Source organism: Bathycoccus prasinos, assembly GCF_002220235.1.
Source record: "Bathycoccus prasinos genomic : Chromosome_8".
Taxonomy (NCBI): Eukaryota; Viridiplantae; Chlorophyta; class Mamiellophyceae; order Mamiellales; family Bathycoccaceae; genus Bathycoccus; species Bathycoccus prasinos.
The window spans coordinates 331,909-356,332 of NC_024001.1; the positions used below are offsets into that span (position 1 = coordinate 331,909).

Sequence of the window (24,424 nt, forward strand, 5' to 3'; positions counted from 1 at the left end):
ATAGCGGGAAATTGCGAGACAGATGTTTCGTCGTCCAACTGCGTTCAATTCTCGTTCGTTTCGCTGCGCACACCTACCGAAAACGCGCGTCGAACGAGGACAACAGATTCTTGATTGAATAATAAAGCGGAGTCACACAGTTATTACCAATGCGCATTCCCAGAAAAAGAGCGACAAAAACGCGCGGAGAAGACCACGAGAAGAGTGAAAAGCGCTCAACGCGAACGAAAAAAACCCACGCCACGTACCTCTCTCGATGTAAAAAAACCTTCTCGCTCGGATAAATCTGCGTTGTTAAACCACACCCGATGACGGAGAAAGAGAGAACACACTTCTTCTTCTTCTTCTTCTTCTTCGCGCGTGTGCGTGTGTGTATATCCGATGATGCGCTTTTTGAGGCAAAACGTGCTATTTTTGAAGGCAAAAAAAGAGCAGAGTTTTGGGGACGGTTTCAGAGGAAAATCGAGAGAAAATGCACACGCCTTTTATATCGCGAAAGAAGATGATGAACACGAAACGATAGCAGAGATTTCACGCCGAGAAAAACGACGATGATTGCATCGTCGTCGTCGTCGTCGGCCGCTGCTGCTGCGAATTGTAACGGGGGGGAGCAGCATTTTTTGCAGAGGAGGAGGAGGATATTCAGCAGCGCGCTCGCGTCGACCAGCGGCGCGAGCAGCAGTCGTTGGTCGCCGTCGAATTCTTGGACGACCGGGAGAACGAGGAGAGACAAAAGAAGAAGAAGAAGAAGAAGAAGAAGAAGAAGTGATGATGATGATAGTGACGATGGCGTTGTTCGTTCTTTCCCTCCTCTTCGAGCGAGGAAGACGCGATACGAATACGAGAGAGAAAAGGACGACGACGAGTTGAGAAAAGACGAGGATTTGGAACTTTTGAGAGATTTGATGATGGAAGACAACACCGAGGAAGAAGAAGAAGAAGAAGAAGACGACGAGGAAGAGGACGAGACATTAGGAAGAACAACCAGAAGAAGAAGAAGAACAAAAGCAGACATTAACGCGGGGGCGGGGGGAGACGATTTTGAAACTTTAATAACGCCGAGAGCGAAATACCGCGCGCGAATAGACGCGTCGCCGGACGCCACGTGGGAAGCAGTTTCCGACGCGAGTTTGTTTAGCACGTTCGCACCAAACGTGCGAACGTCTCTGCGGAGTTTTTCGAGCAGCGGCGGCGTGTCCACGTATCGTCTCGCGAGCGACTGCAGAGACGAGGTGATTTTATGCGCCAACGAGTTGAGAGGCGAGATTTTCTTGGAGGTTGTTTTGTTGCCACCAGAGAAGGCGACGATGTCTTCTTCTTCTTCTTCTTCTTCTTCTTCTCAGTTGATTTCCTCGAAAGATACCCTTGCGAACAGGAGAAAGAAGCAACCGGAGGCGCCGACAATTTCCCGAACGCTCTCGTTTTCCAGTCGAGACGTGGACAGACGAAACGGAGAGTTTGAGTGTTTCGGAAAGATTAAAGTCGCGAGATTAAAATCAGCCTCGTTCGCGTGCGAGTTGTCTTACGAGTGCGAAATTCGACCGACAAAGTATCCAGTTTTAAGAAGAGCGTTAGAGAGGGTTATGAGGCAATCGTTTGAGGAGATTGCGACGGCGATTAATCAACGCGCGAGCTCGATTCAAAGAGCGAAATTGAACTCGCCGTTTTTAGATTTAGAAACTTTGAACTGGAACGAAGCGAGCGAGGAGTTTTATTATGTGGACGAGTTTGACGACGACGGGTATTTCATCGGTCGAAGAAAGAAACGAAGAGATGGAAGATTGGCGAACGCAGGGTTGAAGCCGGAAAATTATTTAGGTTTGAGCGAAGTGAGCGTACCTTTGGTGCAGCAAGGAGGAGACGAAAACGATAGAGAAGGTACCAACACCAATAATACCAACAACTCCACCACCAAGAAAAAAATGATGTCCATTTCTGGTCGTTTCCGACCTCCCACCGTGCGACGAAACGTCATGCCGCCGGCTGAAAACCTCTCCTGGCAAGCCGCGCAAGGTAACACGACATCTGGCGCGCAAGGCGGACGATGGTTCGATGAAATTGTCGACGCTGACGCCGCCGAGGATTTGTCGACGTCGGCGCCTGGATCGATTGAGGTGCACAACAGAAGGTACGACACGCCGGCAGTTTATCACCGGCGAACATTAAGTGCGGTGCGAATCGAAGCACCACCGAGTTTAGTCTGGAAAGTGCTCACGGCGTACGAGTCGTTGGCAAAATTTGCCCCGAATTTAGTACACTGCGAAGTCTTGCCAAACGCAACTCTGGGCGTCGCCGTTCCCGGCGGAGGAGTCGCGGGAGGCACAGGTAAAAATTTGAAACGCCTTCGATTTGTGTTTCTCAAACACTGCTTGTGCCACGCGATATACGAATCCGTCGGCGTGGACCTGTCGCAAAAAGACGAAGAAGGAGAAATACAGTTTCGCGTTTCGAGAAATCAAAGAAGAGATGGCGTTTTGCAAGGCAAATTTTTAGTCGTCCCAGCCAACGATTCAATCGACGACGACGACGACATCGATGGTAGTGCAACACTGCGAAGCTTTGACGAAAAGTACGATGGCACATTCAGCGTATCTAAACTTGACCGCGCCGACTTTAACGACTTTAACGACGCGCCAGAAGAAGCGGAAGCGACGATATTGAAATTTGCCATCGAAGGCATCAACGCCAAGGCAAATTACGAAAACGGAAGAGCACGCAAACCGCCTCTAGATGAACGACAAGTCGTCGACGAAACGATCGAGTTTTTGACAACTTTACGGGCGCACATCGAAGCGATATCGCTGGAGAAAGTCATCCCGTTGGTTACTTTTGATAACTCCGTGCGTAAACTTAACATCGTTCCAGAATTGGACCAGACGAACCAAACGATCGCCGAGTTTATGCGTTTAAACCCAAAATTAGACGAGGAACAAGAAGATTCCATCGACGCGACCATTTCCAGAGACGACGACGAGTTGACCATCGCGGAAAGGGCAAAACTGTACGGATTAACCGAAGCGGCGATGAAACAAAGCACGAATGCGTCCGCTTCCTTATCCGAGAAGAACGGAAAGAAGAAGAAGAATACTTACGATATGAAATCGTTCGACGAAGACGAAGAGAGAGAACTATTTGAAGCGCTGAGAGTGGACATCGAAGCGTTCAACGCGACGCTACTACTCAAATCGAAAGAGGACGGCAAAACGCAACAACAACAACAACAACAACAACAAAGAATACCGCAAAAGCTTCTCTTGCGAGAATACGGTCGAGAGGATTTGGAAAAGCGCATTCGAGAGCTCGGTGGCTACAAAATAGTCTCGGAAAAGTTCGGATGGGATAAAAACATGCCAAAACCGAGAGGCTATTGGCGAGATTTGGAAAACGTGCGCGTAGAGCTCGAATCGTTCATAGAGTCTTTAGAGTTACCTCTGGACGAGTTACCCTCGCGAGGAGTGTTCATGGAAAACGGGAGAGAGGACATCTACCAATCGTTTCGATTCCACGGCGGCGCGAGTGAAGTCGCCATGAAGTTAGGATTAGTCGGCAAACAACAACAACAACAACAACAACAACAACAACAATAAGAACAAGAACTACGATAGGACAAAAAGGATTAAAAACTAAACATACACCATATACAATGTATATAGGCGAAAGATGTTGTTTTATATTTATATTAACTACTAGGCTGCACGCTGCATATATCTGTTTTTCATGAAGTTCTTCAAACCATAAATATTATTGCACGAAACTGGCGTAAATGTCGCCTTGTTCGTCGACGATGACTGGATATACGCCTAAATCCACCGGCGTCGCGTTTTCCTTCAGCTTCCCCAACATCTTCCTCGGCAACGTGTCCTGAGGACACCACTCGATGACTTTCCCAGTCGTCAAATCGTAACTGGTCCCGTCAAACGGAGACCGAATCGACGCGCCTCCGGGACCGTTGAATAACTCCCCGTCGATGAGCGGATACTTATACGCGGTTGAGTTACAATCGCAGACATAAATCAACTCTCCCACTCGCACCACGCAAAAGTTCCCATTCGCTAACGTCACCGCTTTAATATTCTTCTTCTCGTCAAAGTCTTGTAAGTTTAATATCTTCAAAAACCCATTTGGAATCTTCCCTTTGTTGTTAAACTCGTCCGCCATTTTCTTCCCTTCCGAGCGTATTTTCACCTTTTGTTGGGGTTCTTTTTTCTTCTTCTCTTGCCCGTCGATTTCTTCGCCGATTATATCCGCGATGCCTTTGCGTTTCCCTCTCGCCATCGCTTCTGTTCTCACGCCACCGATGTTGTTTTTTCTCCGGGTCCTCCTGAAGTCATCTTTGTTCCTCTCCGTAGTGGTCGTCGTCGTCAAAAGGCTCCTTCTGCTGCTTTTTCCAGAATACGAACACAAAGACCGCATCATCGTCGTCGCGCGCGTCGTCGTCTGCGTCGTCGTCATCATTTTTGGTAATACTAGATTATGTCTGTGTCACGGAAAGTGTGCGTCTCGTAATGGAAAAAGAGTAGATATGACTGGAATGATGACGTGACGCAAGCCCCTCACAGCCACAAAAAGACGCTTGGATTTACCATACTTTTTTCGCCAAAAAGACACACAGACCAAACTGCCAACTGCCAAAAAAGCGAAGCCTACGGTATCTGCTGCGCACCAAAACGCACACTTTTGCGCCTCTTTCGCGGTCGACAAATTTACACCATTTCACACACACACGAAACGGTTCAAAATTGACGAAGAATTTAAACGGGAAAGAGCTTACGACGCACGACTCCTGCTCTTTCTTTGCGCGTTTCCTCTCCCCAAATAAACCAACTTAAAGAAGAACAACGAAAAATGGAGGAAATGGAGCGTCGCGATGAGAACGAGGAGAGAGGAAAAGAAGGTTTCGCGTTATTCCTCCCGCACGAAACGCTCGCGAAAGTCTTCGCGATAATCGATGAAGATGATTCAAAGACGATTTCGGGCGTGGAATTTTTAACCGCGCTGAGGAACAACACCGGAGGCGTGTCAGAGATTTTAGATTCCGCTTTACGAGATGAAGACGAAGGGAAAAAGAAGAAGGAGAAGAAAACAAAGTTTGGAACGACCGGGGACGAGAACGAGAGGAAGTTTGAGTTAGGGTCGAAGATTATCGCCAAGATTAGCGGCGTCGGTGAAGAAGGGATTGGTTTGAGTGAATTCGTGGAAGCGTTTCGAGTGGTCGCCGCGAACGAGGAGGATAAGGATGAAAATGATGATGGTGATGATGATGAGGAGGAAAGTGGCGACGCTCAATATCGTCGTCGTCGTCGTCGTAACAACGGGGCGACGAGTAATAGCGGGGGCGAATCGGAAATGGACGAGGACTCTTTCGCGTCCAGTCCGAGAAGTCCGGCGGGAGGGGAGGAGTCGTCGAGTAAAGTCGACCCGGTGCGAGCGGCAATCCTCGAAAAAAGAGAGCACGTGGAGGAGCTGAAGCGAGTGAAACGTATGACCGCGCTCGTCGCCGAGGCGTGTAAAAGTTTAGTCCGGAAGAATTTGAAGAAGAAAGAACGAATGGAGGGACGGAAGGAAGGGTTCAAGAGGTTCATACCGCGCGTGAAGAATTTGAAGAATTTTACGAGTAGGGATAGGAACAACAACAACAACAACTCGGCGAGCGAGAGCGAGAGCGATTCGGAGAGCGAGGATAGCGAATCGAATCCGCATCAAAAAAGCTATTCGAAAGCGACTCTGAGCATGGCGCCGGGAAAGGAAAAGAATGGAATGACTCGAGAGAAAAAGATGAGGAAGTTGTTGAAACAGAAAATGTCGCCGGAAATCAGAGCGTTGAACGACGAGTTGTACATCAACGCGCACGTACTGTTGGACGTGTTTAAAGATTTGAACTATAGCGGGACCGGTTTGGTCATCGTGGATGGTTTTTTACACGTGTACGAACGCAACGACGCATTTAGACAGGAGTTAAGGAATGCGAGGAACGATAAGTCGTCGCATTCCTCTTTCGAGCAGGACATGGCGAGAACGGCGACGGAAATGGGCGGTCGCCGAAGAGAGAGCGTGGACATCGTGAGTTTCTTTAGTTATTTCTGTCGCGCGAAAAGCAAGTTGCGACCGAAATTACCGCCATTACCGGAGATACCGATGAACGATGGCATGGTCTCTCCGGGGAAAGCATCCGTGGAAGGGCCTTCCCGGCAAAGAAGAAACATTTTGGAGGCGAAAATTGGCATCGGATCGGGCGCGTATGCAGCGAGCAGAAGGGAGGGTGGATTTGACGGCGCGAGCGTCAACAGCGTAAGTACCAACGACTCAACGAAGGAAGGCATCGCGCAACACTTGAAATTGACGCCGATGAAGAGCCCGAAACGATTGACCTCGGCCATGAAAAAGATGAAGGTGCGAAAAGACGAGGAAGAGGAAGATAAAAACGCGAGCGCGAGGCAACGGCTCAACTTTGACCACCCTTCGAGCAGGGAATCAGGGAAAGAAGGTATTACCTTAGAGCATCTCGATAGCGACACTTCGACGAACACCGAGAAAAACTACAGGATCTTGTCCATGGTCCTAGACGAAGACGACCGAATAAACGAAATAGAGGACGAGGACGATGAAAGCCATATAGACGAGGAGGCGAATTTGCGCGGGTTAGAAATGGAAGCGTTAATCCACGTCCTTTCCATGCGAGAGATGAATAAAGTGCATCGATAGTTTTACGCGAGATGAGCGCTCATAACATGTTCCACGCGAAACACTTAAGTAGGTTTAGAAAAGAACGAAACGTTTTACATAGAACGAGTAGGAAAATATATAAAAACATTTATATCTTTATGTGTATTATTAAAAAGAGCGGTCTTCTCTCGTCTTAATCGATCTTCACCGAGCTATAAATCGTTCGCACAAACGCGTACGAGGCTAAAAAGCCAATCGAACCGGTCAAAATGTAAAACCCGTACGACACTACTCCCATGTATCCAAAGTACATCATCGTCGGTACTTTTTTCGTAATCTCCAACTTTGTAAAAAAATATACCGTCCCGTATGCGAACAAGTAAAACGCGCTCGAGCCGCTCGAGTGAAACGAACGCCACCACCATCGGTAATCTTCGTTGCACAACTGGAAGTACGTCAACACGATGGTTATTTCAGCGCACGTTATTAACAAAATAATCACCACCAACGCCAAGAACCCGAAGACGTAGTAAAATTGTTGCAACCAAATGGACGTCAAGATGAAAAAGAGCTCGATGAACACCGCGCCGAACGGCAAGATACCGCCGGTTAAAATGCTCACCGCGCCGCTCATGTACCACGGTTGCTCGGGGATCTGTCTCGGAATCTTATTCGTTCGGACTGGATCCTCCGCGATTTCTTTCTTCGTCGCAAACCACGCCCCGGCGTATACCAACGGAATCGAAATGCCAAACCATAAAAACACGAGAATGAAAAACGTGCCAAACGGAATGGCGCCGCTGGACTTTTGCGTCCAAATGAAAAAGTTCAGAAACGTGAAGACGCCGAACAACACCCCCGGGAACATCATCGCCGCCAATCCGGCGTTTCCTTTCCAATCCGGACCTTTAAAAATCTTATAAAACACCCCAGACACGTACCCGTTCAAAAAACCCATAAACGTGAACAGCAACACCATCGCCGTCCCTAACCCGCCTCTATTCGCCGGGGACAAAAACCCGAGAATCGCAAACGCCAACGTGACAAACGTGCAGGCTAAAATTTGAACCCCGGTCCCGACGTGCACCGCTAACAACCCACTCGCCTCGGGCGTTCGAAACACGTCTCCGTGCACCAACTTCCACCCGCTCTCTTCTTGAGCCTCTTCGCTCGTTTCCAACTGATTGTACCTCGAGATATCTCTGTGTAACGTTCTGAGCATGATCAACGCGACCATTCCGCTCAAAAACAAAACAATCATCATGGAATTGATGATGGAAAACCAGTGAATTTGGTCGTCCACCATCAACAAATACGTGTCCCATCGCGAGGCCCATCTAATGTCGCTTTGTTTATACAAAACGTCGTACGAAAAAATAACCTCCGAGCCTTCCTCTACAATCTGCGGCGCCAACCCGTGCGTCACGTATTGCATCCTCCCCGGATTACACGTCGTCAACGTTGGCGAAACATCGTCCCATGGCTCCTCGAATTCGTGTTTCACCGAAAACGGTTCCACCTCGAACCCGACGATTCTCGACAAATCCGTCTCTTGGTCCTTGTGATACAAAATCGTAAACCTCAAGTGGTTGTGCAAAAAACTCTTCTCCTCGCCGCCCTCTTCCACGCTCGCTTTAAACCCAACCGGATACCCTCTCTCGTACGTCTTCCTCTCCACGGTCTCGCCTTCCCCGTCCTCCGTCGCTCGTATTTTCACCATCGCCACCGGTAAATTATCCAAGATCATATTCACGCGATACTCCTCCTCTATTTTCGTCTCAAAGTCTTTCGTTTGTTGCTCGGATAAAGAATCTATCTTGCACACCACCGAACACTGCATATCGTTTCGCATTTCCAGCGAATACAAGGAATTCTCGATCCGATCTCCTCGTAAAACTTCCCCCAAATTCTCCGCCGAGTACACGATCGGATTCGGTTTGCAATACGGCATGGTGTAGTAATCGTACGGGAGTTGCGTTTTCGTCGACGTCAGTTTGTTCACCTTCATGAACACGATGTCGTCTTGCGCGTAATCTGTTTTACAATAACAGTTTGCATCGTAAAATTGTTTCATTGGTCGCAGTCGTTTCAAAAGAGAAAGGGAGAAAGAGAGAAAAAGGTCAGCGTCGTTCCGCGATCCAAGCGAACGCGTTCGAGACTTCATACGCGTTGCCTTTTCAGACACCATTCAGCGCGCGAAGAAGAACGAAAAACAAAACAAACAAACGTGTAAAAAGTTCGCACCTTGCGGCGCGACGCCGGGTAAGTAAAACCCGTGCACACCGACCAAACCCCCAAACTCGTTCGAGAAGGGCGTCGCGAAGAGCAAGAGCAGCGCGAGGATCATCGTCAAAATCATCTTCTTTTCTCGATAAGTTCTTTTTCTGAGGCTTACAATGGTCAGAAAAAATGTGAAAACGAAAAGAATTGATTTGAGCATTTTTTTACCAACGGCGTACTTGTTTTTGCGAGAGGCATACTACGCGCGTTGTCATAATGCACACTACTGATAAAGAAGAAGAGCGTTTGCAAGAGTTAGTAGTGTTATTCGTGTTGTTATTATTCTTTACGCGTGGTATATTAGTGAGTAAAATGACTAATTTCTTATTGAGCCAACATCTTTTTGACGACGACGTCGTTGAACTTGTGCCCTCGCTTTACGCCTAACAAGTTCATGGTCATGTATTTGCCTTGGTTCGGGGCGCGGTGTCGTTTCGGGTCGAAGATTGGGTCGAAGAATGACCCGTCGACTCGGACGAGCGTTAACGCGCACGAGTGCTTTCTCGCGCCGGAACATCCCATGACGTAGACGTTGTAGCCGTGGTTGGCCATAAATTTGACTTCCGTTTCAAACGGTTCTAAATCTAACGAGCCTTTGCGTTCCCAGTAGACGGCTTGAACTCTGCCGGAAGCTAAGGCGCGAGACATGCCGGTTTTGACTCTGTGTTCGAGTCCTTCGACGTCGATTTTGACGAGCGGGATGGACACGGAGTCTGGGATGAACGCGTCGAAGATGTCGTCTAAAGCGATGACGTTGACGTTTTCGGTTTTCATTTTACCCGCTTGGTCGGCGTATTTGTCGTAGGAGTGTTCCGGCATGAAGCTACCTCCGGTGTCTGCTTTCCCAGGCTGGTAGTAGAAGGTTAAGTTCCCGGGTTGTTCGGCGACTCCGGCGTTGTGCAAATGGACCGATTTCAAATTCGCGACTCTTCTGGACATAATTTTAAACACCTCCGGGTTCGGTTCAAACGCGTGCACTTCGCAATCTTTCGCGATGGGCATCGACTTCAACTCTTCCACGTACTTCCCCACGTTCGCACCGACGTCGAAAATCGCGCAGCACCCGTTTTGCGGTTTCGGTGAAATCGAGAGCAGAAACTCCATCAAAATTCTCGCGTCCGTCGTCGCTTTGTTCCGAAATCCCGTCAAAGCGTACCTATCGAACACTTCTTTCTGTTTCTGTTTCAACGACGACGTCGGGACGTGATCCCACGCTCCGTTCCCACTCGTGCTACTACTCGACGTTGTTTTTTTACAGTTTCTATTTTCTAACGCGGTCGAATAACTCGACTGCGTGTGGACGATCGGATGAAAGAACATGCCGTTTGTGTTCATCGTCAAGTGCGGATGGCTGTCGTCGTCCTCGTCCACGGCGTGGCGCATGTACGTCCCGTCTTCTTTGTGCACCGGATTTTCCGCTAATTCTAAGTGATGATCGTGATGATTCTCCTCCAAATCCTCCTCCTCTTCCGCGTTACCGATGCTACTTCTCTGGAACGAAGAAGAACTTAAAGACGAAGAAGACGAAGACCCATCGAGGAACTTCCTCTTCGTCGTCTCGTCCATCGCCTCCAACATATCCAATCTCCCCGTTAAAAACAAATACCCGATCGATATCATCAGTAAAGAAAACACGAACGATAACGCTGAAATTGTCACGAGGAGTGGTAAGTGTTTATCCGGCACGCGTCGTAACGCTCGTCGCAACTGCATGTTTAATACTCCAGAACACAAATGACGATGATGATGAAAATGGAGTGCGCTGCTTAGTAATCGATGGTATTACCTTTCTCTCGCTCTCTCTCGGGACACAAAAACGACGACTTCAAAGAGAACGCGTATACTCGAACGACACCAAACGCGTCTCTTCTTTTCGGCGAGAAAGAGAAGCGTGAAGGCAGTTTCAGAGCGGTACCGCAGCGGTGATTTGGAGGCTGAAAAGTGAGGTTTTCCGACACAAATCCAACGCTTTGGATTACATCATCGGACGAAGACACAGAAGACGAATAAAGGCTTCGTTTTCGAAGAGAGAGAGAAAGAAAGAGAGAGAGTAAGAGAGTTACGACGAAACGGAAGAGAGACTGAGTGACGAAATTCAAGTCGTCGTCTCGTCGTCGTAGTAGTGTGCGAGAAGTATACGCGGGTGGTGTTGTTACATTGGAAACACATTCAAACGTGACGTACGACGACGACTGAGATATATATGCGAGCGGCATCGATCGCGTGCCAGCGGAAAAGTACTTTCGCATTCTTCGCGAAAAGGATGCCAGTGCAAACTCGCGGCAGTGTTGGTGCGAGCAGTAAAAAAGCGTCGACGATGATGATGTCAGAAGGAGTTAAAAAAGGTGCAAATATTCGCGTGACGACGTATAACGTGCTCTCGTCGCACCTGGCGGAACCGACGTATTTCACGTCGTGCGATCCGAAAAACTTAGACGCGCTCGTTCGGTTAGAGCGAGTGCAAAAGAAGTTATCTGTTGAGATGGAGAAGAGATCTATCATTGGGTTGCAAGAGGTGAGCATGACGTGGTCGGGACCGTTGCACGCGTTTTTCGCCAATAGGGGGTACCACGTCGTCTCGCACTTGTACGGGAAGCCGTTTAATAATTACATGGGAGTTTTGTTGGCGATACCGTTGGATACGTACGAGTTATCGAGAGTGGATGTACAGAGGTTGTCGGATTGCGCGAAGTGGCCGAGGAAACCGAAGGATTTGGAGGAGAAAGGCGTGGTGAAGAGGTACGTGGTGGATCCGATTGTTAGGATGTGGAGGGCGGCGAGGAACGCGAGGCCGCAGTATCCTCCGCAAGACGATTGGGAGTTGGCGAAAGGGAGGTTTAATTCTATCGTGTATGCGAACGTGACGCACAAGCAGACCGGGGTATCGTTGGGCGTGTCCACGTATCACATGCCGTGCATGTTTAGGAACCCGAAAGTTATGACTTTACACAGCGCGTTGGCGGCGACGTATACGATGCGAGAGAGCGAGAAAGACGGAACGAAAAATTCAATTTTGATGGGCGATTTTAACGTCAAACCAATCGACGGGTCGTACGAGTTGTTAACCACGAATAACTTGGATGAAAACGACGTGTTTTACCCGATACCGTACGAAGGAACGGAGTACATCGTGGAGCCACCGGCGAGAATGGTGAGTTGTTACAAAGAAGTCAACGGCGAAGAGCCGGATTTCACAAACTACGCCAAGATTAAAGACGACGAGCCGTTCATCGATACTTTAGATTATATTTTCGTGACGGAAAACATTCGCGTGGACGCGGTGGCGCCACTGAAACATAGAGACGAGGTGACGGACGGGCCGTACCCGAGCGAGAATGAACCGAGCGATCACGTGTTGTTGGCGGCGGACGTCACGGTGTTTTAAATAGCGAGAGAAGACAATTTTATTTTTAGTCGTCGCGTGTTTTGTTTTCGCAAATGGTTGTGTTTATTTTCCGCCGCGCCAAGCCGTTAGTACTTTCGAATGAATTATTATTACAAATGTATATCGTCGCCTATGTGCTCGAATTTTCTGCTCCTGTTACAATCTCTCGGCTCTTTCCGTATTTCTTTTGTGTATGTGTATGTGAATTTCTCGATCGATGTATGCGTGTACTAGTTCCAAGTCCAAAACTCATGGTGAGAAATGTGCGTTTCTCAACGCCTCATCCACTCACTCGGACTCCCCTTGTTTCTACGTCTTCTTCCTCCTCTTTGTTCTCTTTATCTTTTTACATAAACTTCTCCAACATGCTTCCCACCGCGTTTTGCACGGTTTCGGAAAGCGACGCTCTCTTTTGCACTTTCGCCAGAGGTTGCCTATTCTCCTCCGACCCGATGTCCTTCTTCTCTTGAGAATCTTTCCCGATGTTTTCGAGATTGTTGTCGTCGTTGTCGTTATTATTACCATCGTTGCGCGTGAACCCCATTCCTCCAACAATTCGAGGCCCCGCGTCTTCCATCGGTTCATCTTTAACCACCACCGCTGGAGCGGGTTTCGCGTGTGGAACTTCATCCTCGGGTGGAAGCTCTGGAAGCAAATTGCCTCGCGAAAAGAGAAGATCAAATTCCTCCAACTTCAACTTTTGCTTATCCGCGCGAATCGCGCCGGCGAGTTCACCTTTGTTCATTTGTGCGCGACGCATGTTCTCCTCTTCTTCCTCTATATCGATTATCTCCGGTCGTCCATCGTTCTCGCCGTCGTTTTTCTCGGCAACTGTACCAGTCGTGCGTTGTTGGACCAACTTGACGATGTTTGTCTCGATGGAATCTTGGACGGTTAAGATTTTTACCGTCACCGGTCTCGTTTGACCCATTCTCCACGCTCGGCCAATCGCTTGATTTTCAAGCGCCGGGTTCATGCACGGTTCGATCATAAACACGTGCGAAGCGGCCGTCAAGTTGATCCCAACGGCTCCGGAACGAACGGACAAAATGAAGACAGTCGTCGGCGGGTCTTTTTGAAACGCCTGGATGGATTTATCGCGATTCTTCGCGGACATCGAACCACTGATGGTTCGGAAACCAAATCCTTCATCCGGTAATCGCTTTTGTAACCATTCGATGGTTTGCGCGAATTGCGTGAAGATCAAAGCTTTGTTCGTCGGGTCGTCTTTGCGCATTTTTTTGAGCTCGGCCACGAGCACGCGAAGTTTCGATTCTGCTTCGATGGATTCCACCTCGTTACCGTTATTAGGGACCATCGGAGCCGCTTCTTCTTCTTCTTCTTCTTTCTTGACGCGTTTAACTCCTCGCTGCTCGAAGTTATCGCCTTCGCCTTCGGCGTCGCCGTTCGCTTCAGCAGCGGCAGCGCCTTCGTCTTCTTTGATGGTCAAATCCGCCGTTGTCAAGCGGCCGCCGGAGCACAATCTTCTCGTGGGAAGCAACAAGGACATGATACCAAACGTACGCTTTGCAACGTGAGCGTGTCCTTTCGCCTTGTACTTCGTCTCCCACGTTGCTTTCGTGTCCGCGTGCAATTCGTCGTACAGATGCTGCTCCTCTGGTAAAAGAGTTACGGGCACGTGGATAACCGTCTTTGGCGGCAACGAGAGCAAGTCCTTGGTCGCGTTTCTTCCGAGTTTTTGCGTCTTCGTGTGACGAATCGTCATTGGTTTCATCACCGTCAACACGTTCTTGATTTCTCTTGAAGACTTCTCTGTCATGTCATTGCGCCCATAGCGACGCGGACCCGCGTTCGTACAGATGATGTTGTTAAAGTCGTCCCGAAATCGTTTGAGATCGGTTCCCCATGGCGAAACGCCAAGCATCGCCAATTGCCCAAAAAGATCCACGCTATTCGTAGCTATTGGGGTACCAGTACACGCCCAACGTCTAACTGCGCATATTTCCGAAGCCGCTTTGGACTGCCCGGTGTTGTAAGATTTCGTCATGTGCGACTCGTCGCAGACCAAGCGATAAAACTCAATCTGACCGAGAGGATTCGTTCTGGAGCGGTCGGCTGCGAGCGTTTGGTACGTCGTAACAACCAAGTCGTAATCTTCCGCTATTTTTTTCGGGTTCTTCGTGCGTTGTTGTCCATGATACATGAGAATACGCAAACCTGAATCTTCGTCGAGCTTTGATTTTGCCTCGTCGATCCATTGACCGACGAGCGAAACGGCGCAAATAACGAGCGTCGCGCCCGAACGATAAGGCTTCTTCACGTTCGTTCCATTCGACATGTTCGAGCAGTCTGCAACCGCGCCAGCTTTACCGAGCGTTTCACCGTGTTCAATCCATCCTTGTGGAGGTTTTTGTGCCAAAATCAACGCGAGAACTTCGATAGTTTTTCCTAATCCCATCTCTTCGCATAGAAAGCCACCTCTCGGTGTCTTGGGAATACACCCAATCTTCGCGATTTGATCAAAACCGGGAGAATACATCCATCTCTCCTCCGTAGCGTCCAACGACGCATTTTTCATCACATCACTCACGTCGTACCACACCAAATCGCGAAATCCACCCGGTATTCTCTCTAACTCAAGCATTCGATTTAACGTTTGCCTCTGGTAGTCGTGCATCGTCACCGTCAACCCCGTAGGTTGTTCGACCGATGGATATTCTTGCATCTCCAACGCTTTCATTAGCCCAACCGCTCCTGCTGCGCCGTGTCCGACTTTGAAGCAATTTTCTACTTCGCTCGCTTCTCTTTTTAACGAAGCGTTTTTCGATAATTGCGGTAGTGTAACTCTCAATCTTCTCACGACATAACTTTCGTGGTCACCCGATTTTCTGAAATTGTTGTAAAGTGAAGGCGGCGCAAGCATGTCTCGCACTTCGTTCACTTTCGCAACCAAACCTAACGCTTGAACTGGAACATTGAGGCGCATTCTCCATCCCGGGGGTGGAGTGTACGCTAAATCTTGGAAAAAATTGTGTGCGTACGGTTTGGGGTCAGCAAGAGTTCCAGGCCTTCGTGCGTAGATATCGACGTCGAGATACCAAATTTCGCGCCCCTTGTTGTGCATTTGCTTTCGCATTTTCGCCGCGACTCGGATTTCCGGTTGGTTGCAAAAAACCGGTTCCTTTTTACACGTTCGGAAACCTTCCAATCTCTTTTCTACTCCGACTGCATTGTATCCACCCTTTCTGCCAAAATATGTCGTCGAGGCGGTGAAGATCTCAGCGCACATTCGCTGAGAGCGCTCAACAGCTTGACACTCGCAAATTTGCATGTCAATGATATCTTCCGTATGCTTCAAATCCTCGATAGCCTCTGCGGTTGAATCCGCACAGCCCGGGAGCAAACCACGCTTCACGCCAGCTAATATTCCAACACTTTCGTCATCGATCTCGATAATCGCCGTGACGTTCGTGACGAAAATTTCTGGAAATTCCACTCTCCGTTGAACATCTCGTGGCGTGCTTAAGGGATGAAGAGGTTGCTTTTTATTTGTTAGCGCTTTATCTAAACCATCTTTCAACGATTTATAATTATTCTTGTCGCCGAGGTGAGGAACTTTATCGTGCAAAAAGTGAGAAATCGTAACGACTTCTTCTTTCTTTACTTTGACGCCATCTCTGTCCCGTTTGCGCGATGATTCTTCCGAAACGTATTTCTTCACGCAAGCTTTCAACAAAGGTTCTGTGTTTTGTCTGAGCAAAGTACTTACGTCAATACCGCCGAATTTGGACACATTCGCGTCCTTTCCTTTCACTAAGTAAACCATTCTTTCGTTCCCAATCGTGCGCGACATCGTGGAGATGAGAACTGAATTGCGCTGAACGCTCAGACGCTGAACGCTCACGTGAACGTTTTTTCGTTGTTCACTCGTAAAACTCGATGGAAACTCAATTTCGTCCCAATCATGTATGTGCCTGGCACAAGTGCGAATGTATTCGTTTATATTTTTCGGGTCACCATACTTTTCGCCCGCGCGAACTTTTCGTAAAAACTGTTTTTTGTTGTTGTTTTGCGTCGCAGCGCCTTCCGCGTCGATGATGATCGGAATCGAACACGGTTGTAAATAATCGCCGTTTTCCAATTCTTTAACCTTCTTCAAATCGTCCTCGTCGATGATTTCGCTTTTACTGTTCATGTGTTCCTGCCACGGCAATATTCGCTGCTTGAACGTTTTCTTCAACATCGGGTGCACGATGCAGAAACTTTCAGCCCTCTTCGTCTTGTAAGCCACCAGAATTTTTTCCACATTGTCCTTGCGATCGTTTCCTGTTCTCGAAAATGGACGATAATAGTTTGGCAGCGTAGACGCGCGTCTTTCTCTTTCTACCTCCGTGTTGTGAATTCCCGTAACATCCGAAATGGCTCCGGCTTGATGGTGAGGGTTATTCATATAATATCTATCGAACGGCACTTGGGTGACAATCTCCGGCCTATACTTCACGGTTGCTAAAACGATCTGTTCGTTCTCGTTCAGCTCGTATCGTTCTTCTAAATCCTCGATAACGTTCGTCACTTTATCGCTATTTTTCACGTCACATATCGTCCACTCCGCCTTCGCGTTTCTGGCATCGACAAATAAGATGCGCATAGGAACTTTCGATCGCGGCTTTGGGTCTCCCTCCAAGAAAATAGGCATCGCCTCCAAAAACGGCTTGAAGTGATGCCTGTTCGCACTAGCGCTTCGCGATGTCAAATAGACGGCGTCTGGTTTGTAATTAAACAAATTGGTCAAGTCTACATCTGTTCCGAACCTTTGGTGATTTTCACACCGTTCTTTATCAATGAATCGATGACCGTGCGGTGCTTTAGCCAATTCCTCCGCGATGCGTTCCTCCGTAAACTCCTCTCCGCGCGCTTTGGATGCGCGAACTGGGATCGAGACGGTGCCAATTTTAAAGGCTTCTGCGATTCCGGCTGGATCAGGTAATTGTACTTTCACCGGAGGATACACGTACGATATTAAGCCGTCTGGCTCTTCGCCGATGCGATTCTTGTACGCAGATTCGTTTTTGTGAACAAGTCGCATACACGCGCGGGCGGCGAGTACTTCGTATACTTTGGTCTTGTCGTTGTAATCAGATGCTTCAGTGATTTTTACTCGCGCGATGTGCTGAATTAACGTCGTAGGTTTGTCCCTATTCGCAACTTGCTGCGGCGCACCTCCCACCAAAGCCTGAACTTGTGCAAAGACTTTTTGATAGTCATCGAAGTCGTCTGCGCTTCTCGGGAAGCGATCTTCCGGGATATCGTCGTACTTTTGAAAGTGTCCACTGTAAATCTGCTCCGGTGCGTTCAGCTTGTAATATCCAATTCCCCACCAACTGACGCCGAGATTCCCCCCTCCCAAGGCGCCTTTCCACGCCGCTTGGAATTGAGGACTCGTCGGGAAGTAAACCCAATTGCCATTGTCCTTCTCCTTCAGTCTCCGCAGAACTTGTTCCGATGTTGCATTACGAGTTTGTCCATTTTGTGATCCACTGAGAAAACGTCCATCGTGCGATAATTCATACGATTTCCGAGTAATGACAGCATATCGATTCTTTCCGAGTCCATCGTATTGGAGTAGAAGGAACAGTTGCTCGCATTTATTCCTGATTCTATACAAGTCGTGATGTCCCTCGGGGCACAAAACTCTCAGTTCGTCCATATCTCTATTTGACGCAAACGCGTTGATCTGAGCAAGATGATTCACATGAACCCCATGGACTACTAACCTCCTCGCGCCATCATCAAAGCCTGCCCCCCCAAAACCAAACCCCCGCGGCTCCGGCGGCGGGACATTCCCAGGTGCCTGCGGCAATCCGGCCAACTTTCTTCGTCTCGCTTCGTCCCATTTATAGCACGGATAAGCGCCGCAATGCTGCGCCCAATGCGTACACGGCGCTTTCAAATCGCACACGTAACACCAACAGTTCGCGCAGTACTTCATCTGCAAATGCACCACATTTTTATCGAACTTGTGCGTCGCGCACTCGTGGCGCGGGTGTGCGATATCTCGGAGTATTTCTTGACCGCCGACGCCTGTTTTTATTTTCCGCGCGCAGCGCAGGAGGAAAAGAGAGAGAGAGAAAGAAACATTCTCGGTCAGCGCGCGCACTAGTCTCGATGAGTATTGCAAGCGTTATCATTATTCAAAGACAAAAACGACGACAACGAGAAAGAAAGAGTCTGACGACGAAGGAATACTCTATATCTTTCGACGCGTCTTTTTTGCGTTCAAATATAGGCACCCTTTTGACGAGACTCTCGGACAGTTCACCCAAAAAAAACGGAAGAAGAGGAGGAAAAACCGAGAGGAATCATCGCGCACCCGTGATCACCACGTCCTCGTCTCTGTTGTTGTTGTTACTGTTAGTGTTGTCGTTCCCTTCCTCCTCTCGTATCGGCCGTAAACGCGTTTCAAAATTTTGCTGCACGATTCGAACGCGTTCGTCGCCTTCCTCGTCCGAATCGAGAATTTCGATAACCTCAACCATGATCTTCTCGTTTCTCTCTGGTGATGATTTGGTGTTTGTTCTCGCGCGAAAGGACGACGCAAAAAACAACGAGAGAGAGAGACGACGCTCCCAAAGCTCCCGAACCCTCGAGGCCCTTTCTCTCTCTTTTTGTGCGCGCAAAAGCCGCGATGGAAGTTCTTTTCCTTCGACTTCTTCTTTTGTGTGTTGTGTGCGGAGAAAAACTGTTGATTTTGAATATGAAGGGAAAGTGCCTTATTGGACATTAAAATGCGTGGAATACTCTATTCGCTCTCTTTTCACTCTCTCATTCCTCTGACTCTGACCACACGCTCGTCTCTCTCTCTCTCTCTCCGTTTAACTTTGCTATTAAGGTTTAAAAACTAATTACACAAACTCTCCCCTCTCCATAATCTAATACAAAAAGCGCGTTTTTTCTCTCTCGAGAGAGTTTACTTCAACTTCTTCTTGATGCGCAACTGGTTCGTGTGCCCGCACTTTTTCTTTCTGCAGTTGACCGCTCTCGGGTGTAATCGAGCGTAACATTTGCGGCAAATTTTCTTGTCTTGGTTGGATTTTCTCGCCAAGACGATCAAGGACGGCTCGATGATGCCGCCGCGCAAACGCAAGACCAAGTGCAAGGTGGATTCTTTTTGAATGTTATAGTCGGCTAAAGTTCGGCCATCTTCTAATTGTTTTCCGGCGAAGATCAATCGCTGCTGATCCGGCGGGATGCCCTCTTTGTCTTGGATTTTCGCCTTGACGTTGTCGATAGTGTCCGAAGACTCGACTTCGAGGGTGATCGTCTTGCCCGTGAGCTGTTATACATAAAAGGAGAAAAGGAACGCGTGGGGTGAGTAAAAGGTCCAAAATAAGGGAGAGGAGGAAAAACGGCCGAAATCGAGGAATGCGCGCGCGCCGATGTGGCGAGACCAAAACGACGTAAACGCGCCGAACGACCGTTCCATCCGTCTCATCCACGCGCACATCAAAAAAGAAACGCGCTTTATCCACCCTCGCACGCTCGCATCAATCTCCTGGATCGTCTTTTTCGAAGAGATTTGCACCCCCGGAGGGTTTGCGCCCCTTCGGCAAGAAATTAAGCGAACGACACGGAGCGATTTTTCGCGCACTCAAAAACCCCCGCGCGTCGTCGCGACCGTTGAAGACGCGATCGGAGCGCATACACGCACGCAGACGGTATCAAACGATGCGAAAACACGATACAACATCGGCTATAAGGACGACACGTAATACTTACCGTTTTGACAAAGATTTGCATGTTTGGTTGTAAAGCGAATTTATTTGTGGGGAGATGACGAAGTGAATTCTCATTTCTGATTTGAGATGCAATTTGTTGTGAGAAGGAAGAAACGAGAGCGCTTTTCGGTGTCTCTAGTTGAATAGCTCTTTGTATGTTTGTAAGTAAAAAATAGTAATAGTAACAACATCTCTTAATCTCTCTCTCTCTCTTAAAGTACTCGTGCTAGTAATAGCAATAATAAACGTATCATTAGTAATGAATGTTCGGGTTTTCGACTCTGGCGATATCGGCGTCCACCATCTCCTCGACCAACATTTGTAAACTCGTCTGCCTCGGGTTCCACTTTAACTGTTCCAACGCCTTCGCCGGGTTGCCCAAAAGTTGCTCGACTTCCGCGGGACGGAAATATCTCGGGTGCACTCTCAATAACGTTTTACCGGTCGCCTTTTCCACGCCGTGTTCTTCCACGCCTTCGCCTTTGAATTCGAGCTCCATGCCGGCGTGCTTGAACGCTCTGGAGGCAAACTCGCGAACGGTGGTCATCTCGCCAGTCGCGACCACGTAATCTTCCGGTACGTCTTGTTGTAATATTTTCCACATGCACTCGACGTAATCTCTCGCGTGTCCCCAATCTCTTTGCGCGTCCAAGTTACCCAAATACAAGCATTTTTGGTTTCCCGCCTTGATGTTCGCCACGGCCAAAGTAATTTTTCTGGTGACGAAAGTTTCCCCTCTTCTCGGCGATTCGTGGTTGAACAAAATCCCGTTGCACGCGAACATATCGTACGACTCTCTGTAGTTTACAACGGCCCAATACCCCATCAATTTCGCGACCGCGTACGGCGATCGCGGGTAAAACGGCGTCGTTTCGGACTGCGGAATCTCTTGCACTTTACCGTACAACTCGGACGTCGACGCTTGGTAAAACTTGCACGTCGTCGTTTGCCCGGTCAATCGAATAGCCTCCATGACGTTCAACACACCAACCCCATCAACCTCCGCGGTGAACATCGGCATTTGAAACGAAACTTGCACGTGCGATTGCGCGGCCAAGTTATACACCTCCGTCGGTTTAATATCTCTCACGATCCCGACCAACGCGTGTAAATCCGACATGTCCCCGTAGTGCAGGAAAAATTTGTCTCCGTTCGGATAATCGGGTTGTAAGATGTGTTCTAAACGCGGATGATTGTACGCGCTCGATCGTCTCTTAATGCCGTGGACGATGTACCCTTTCTCCAACAACAACTCGACCAGGTACGATCCGTCTTGGCCGGTCACGCCGGTGATGAACGCGACTTTACGCTTCGGGTCATTCGCGAGGTCGTCGTAGTCGATCGATCCTTTCTTGTAATCGTTCGGCTCAAAGTTCGTCTCCGTGGACGTCGGCACGGGAACGAGGGAGGATTTTAATCGCGGGGAAACAACGGGAGGCATGATGTGGATGATTTATTCGTTCGTCGTTGTAAAGGAGTAACTGCGCGCGAGTAAATAATTTAGACGACAGTGCAATCTGCGGTGTCGGAAGATTATTATGAAGTGTGTCGTGGTTTTGTTACGAGTGTTATAGTGTTGGATCTCGAAAGAAAGGAAGAGCTCTTCAATAGTCTCGCGATAGGATTTTAAGAAGGTTTACTTTTATATACTTAAATCAGAGAGTCAATACTTTATCAACGCGCGCTCTTCTCTCTTTCGCTCTCTCTCCCTCGTCGTCCTTCATAAAATAATCGTTATTACATCTTCTCCAACGGCTCGATCATTAACAAACGCAAACCGTTGTCGAGGACTTGTCGCAACGCCGTCAAATAGTGGACGCGTTGCCACATGGCGTTTTTGTTCCACATGTGTTCGCCTTCTTTGACGTGGTTCGTCATCGGGAGGATGCGAACGCCGGCTGGGCCGTAATATCCAGACACCGCACGGACCATGGCGTTGAGGAATTCGCAGACTTTGTGGGTACCGTAGGAAGGTAAAGCGGGAGGTTCCGGGAGTTTCGGCAACGCGGCGTCGCACAGCATTTGGGAGAACGGTAAGACGTATTCCATTAGCAAGGCCCACTCTTTATCGTCGACTAACTCGTCAAATTCCATTTCTTTGATATCCGCGAGTGGCGGAAGCTCGCCAGTGGCGACTCTCGATTCGTATTTGGCTATGACTGATCGTAAACGAGTGGAGTTGTAGAGGATGAACGGCGCCGAGGCATCCTCGAAATCGGTGATTTTCGCAATGTCAAAGTTGATTTGCGTTTGACAGGCGCACGAAAGGAGTGCGTATTTCATAGCCGCGGCGGAGACTTCGTGAGTGACGCTCTCGAACGCTTTTTCGTCGACTTTTTCGCCCTTATCTTCGGATTTCTTGGCCATTTTCTCTTTGATGATGTCTTTCAAGTCTTGATAGAGGTCGTCGGCTAACAAGTATCGACCGCGACGACCGGACATTTTGCCGGTGGTGAGTTTGACCAAATCGTAAGAGAGGTGGTACTGCCGGCCTTTCATGGCTGGATTCATCATGCACATCCCGAGCGCTACTTTTTGTTGCGCCAAATCTTGCTCGGAGCAGATGATGTTCAAGATTAAATCCGACATGGAGGCTTTCTTGAACGAGTAGACGATGTCGCGGTAGGTGTATAAAGTAGAACCATCCGGGCGCAAGACGTATAACGGCGGGTAGTCTTTTTGATAGCCGCCTTTGCCGATTTTGAACTTTTGGTCGCGAATAAACGCGTCCATATCTAAATACGCGCCCTGCGGGACGCCTTTGTCGTTGCACTCCGTTTGCGGGACAAAGTAATCAGAGTTTTTCATAATCTCCAAAACTTTATCGTTCGAGCCTTCCCATCCGAGCTCGGATTCGAAATCGAAACGGTCGTGCTTCACGCCGTAGTTGGACAAAGTTTCTTGAACGCCGGTTAAGCAATCGATGACCATCTTGCGAAAGATTTTGATCGCCCACGGTTCTTGGCGTTCGTACGCCAAGTTGAGTTTACCAGCTTCGGTTTTAATATCTGAAATTTCGCGAACGTCTTGAATCATGATATCCATCATGTCTTGAAATCTTCCTCGCAAATCTTGGTAGATGTCGAAGTATTCGTTGATACTTTTTATTTTCTTTTCGTCGTTTCCGGCTTCGGCTAGGGCTTTCTCTAACAACGCTTTCACGGCGTCTTCGCCGGCTTTGCACGCGTCCTTTACGATGGATTTCGGAAAAAGGAGAGAGGGAAGAGGATATGTGTCAGTCTCGATTGTGATGAATGCACAACGCACGCGCGAAATATTGTTGGCGAGAGCCCAAAGAGAGAGAGAGAGAGAATAAAGGGTTCGTTGACACGTCCAACGCAAGAACAAAGCATCATATTGTCAGAGGTGATTTTGATTGTTTCCTCATCGTAATCAGAAAGAGAGTTAAAAAGTAATTTTTAATCAATAATCATCTGCTTTATTCTTTGTTTGATTGGTCACGGGACGGTAAAACCGACGAGAAAGAAACGAAAGAAACGAGGAGAGAAAATAATAAGCGTACCTCTAAATCTCCCGGTTGCACGCCAACCTGTTGCAACTCTTGGCACGTGTTCATCACCGCGTACATAGCGCCAATCCACTGGTCGATTTTCATCGTCGGCTTTATCTTGGTATAAATTCTCGAATACGCCAACGCCGTTAACCCAATCTGCGCTCCTAAATCGTTCACGTAAAACGCTTGCGTGACTTCACACCCGCACGCTTGCATCACTCTCGCCAAGTGCGCGCCTATCATCACGTTTCTCAAGTTCCCGATGTGCAACGGCGCGTTCGGGTTGCTCGACGTGTGTTCGATGATAACTTTCTTCCCTTGCCCGGCGTTCGTGCACCCGTACTTCGTGCCTTGCTCGATGATGGCGTTAATCGCCAGTTTAAAAACTTTTTGCCTCTTCACGAAAATGTTCATGTACGGCCCGACGCCTTGGACGGACTTGATGAACCCGTCCTGGTGCGCGCCGTCTTCGATTTGTTTTTGAATAGTTTCCGAGAGATTCTTCACGTACTCCGCGGGATTCAACTTCCTTTTCGCGCAAAATCGACTCCACTGCACGGTAAAATCAGCTTTCGATAAATCTCTCGTTCTGGAGAGTTCCGGTAAATCATCCTCCGGGACGTCCGGTTCGTGCTGCGTTACGAACGGTTTGATTTCAGAGAACACGAGATGCATGATCTGTCGCATCGCGTCTTCGTTCGCTCGCAACGAAGGGTTGTTTGAAGGCGTCTCCGCCCCTGCGTTTGAAGCTGCTCCCATGACAAAACCTTCTTTTTTTCCTTCTTTCTCTCTCTCTCTCTCTTTGCGCGATGTGTGTGTAATAAATGTGTTGTGTTGTTGTCACAG

The 24,424-nt window shown here is 48.6% G+C and overlaps 10 protein-coding genes across 10 annotated transcripts; 3 read left to right on the forward strand and 7 right to left on the reverse strand.

The window, feature by feature from the left end:
* Positions 1-551: 551 nt before the first annotated feature.
* On the forward strand, positions 552-3,587 carry Bathy08g01860 (predicted protein; the record flags this gene model as incomplete). Its single annotated transcript, XM_007511638.1, has 1 exon — positions 552-3,587. One exon carries the CDS (start codon positions 552-554, stop codon positions 3,585-3,587), a length of 3,036 nt encoding a protein of 1,011 aa, XP_007511700.1.
* Positions 3,588-3,741: 154 nt separating this feature from the next.
* Bathy08g01870 (predicted protein) lies at positions 3,742-4,275 on the reverse strand (the record flags this gene model as incomplete). Its single annotated transcript, XM_007511589.1, has 1 exon — positions 3,742-4,275. One exon carries the CDS (start codon positions 4,273-4,275, stop codon positions 3,742-3,744), a length of 534 nt encoding a protein of 177 aa, XP_007511651.1.
* A 570-nt stretch (positions 4,276-4,845) lies between these two features.
* On the forward strand, positions 4,846-6,702 carry Bathy08g01880 (unknown protein; the record flags this gene model as incomplete). The annotated part of the gene is made up of 1 exon (XM_007511441.1): positions 4,846-6,702. One exon carries the CDS (start codon positions 4,846-4,848, stop codon positions 6,700-6,702), a length of 1,857 nt encoding a protein of 618 aa, XP_007511503.1.
* A 154-nt stretch (positions 6,703-6,856) lies between these two features.
* Positions 6,857-8,851, reverse strand: Bathy08g01890 (predicted protein; the record flags this gene model as incomplete). The annotated part of the gene is made up of 1 exon (XM_007511532.1): positions 6,857-8,851. The coding sequence occupies one exon, from the start codon at positions 8,849-8,851 to the stop codon at positions 6,857-6,859; it is 1,995 nt and encodes a 664-aa protein (XP_007511594.1).
* A 416-nt stretch (positions 8,852-9,267) lies between these two features.
* Positions 9,268-10,656, reverse strand: Bathy08g01900 (FkbM family methyltransferase; the record flags this gene model as incomplete). The annotated part of the gene is made up of 1 exon (XM_007511563.1): positions 9,268-10,656. The coding sequence occupies one exon, from the start codon at positions 10,654-10,656 to the stop codon at positions 9,268-9,270; it is 1,389 nt and encodes a 462-aa protein (XP_007511625.1).
* A 604-nt stretch (positions 10,657-11,260) lies between these two features.
* On the forward strand, positions 11,261-12,328 carry Bathy08g01910 (predicted protein; the record flags this gene model as incomplete). The annotated part of the gene is made up of 1 exon (XM_007511662.1): positions 11,261-12,328. The coding sequence occupies one exon, from the start codon at positions 11,261-11,263 to the stop codon at positions 12,326-12,328; it is 1,068 nt and encodes a 355-aa protein (XP_007511724.1).
* A 346-nt stretch (positions 12,329-12,674) lies between these two features.
* On the reverse strand, positions 12,675-18,278 carry Bathy08g01920 (DNA repair protein RAD16; the record flags this gene model as incomplete). The annotated part of the gene is made up of 1 exon (XM_007511289.1): positions 12,675-18,278. One exon carries the CDS (start codon positions 18,276-18,278, stop codon positions 12,675-12,677), a length of 5,604 nt encoding a protein of 1,867 aa, XP_007511351.1.
* A 978-nt stretch (positions 18,279-19,256) lies between these two features.
* Bathy08g01930 (ubiquitin) lies at positions 19,257-20,036 on the reverse strand (the record flags this gene model as incomplete). The annotated part of the gene is made up of 2 exons (XM_007511459.1): positions 19,257-19,622; positions 19,998-20,036. 2 exons carry the CDS (start codon positions 20,034-20,036, stop codon positions 19,257-19,259), a joined length of 405 nt encoding a protein of 134 aa, XP_007511521.1.
* A 281-nt stretch (positions 20,037-20,317) lies between these two features.
* On the reverse strand, positions 20,318-21,505 carry Bathy08g01940 (GDP-mannose 4,6-dehydratase; the record flags this gene model as incomplete). The annotated part of the gene is made up of 1 exon (XM_007511783.1): positions 20,318-21,505. One exon carries the CDS (start codon positions 21,503-21,505, stop codon positions 20,318-20,320), a length of 1,188 nt encoding a protein of 395 aa, XP_007511845.1.
* Positions 21,506-21,801: 296 nt separating this feature from the next.
* On the reverse strand, positions 21,802-24,253 carry Bathy08g01950 (arginyl-tRNA synthetase; the record flags this gene model as incomplete). The annotated part of the gene is made up of 2 exons (XM_007511703.1): positions 21,802-23,253; positions 23,588-24,253. 2 exons carry the CDS (start codon positions 24,251-24,253, stop codon positions 21,802-21,804), a joined length of 2,118 nt encoding a protein of 705 aa, XP_007511765.1.
* Between the last annotated feature and the right edge of the window lie 171 nt (positions 24,254-24,424).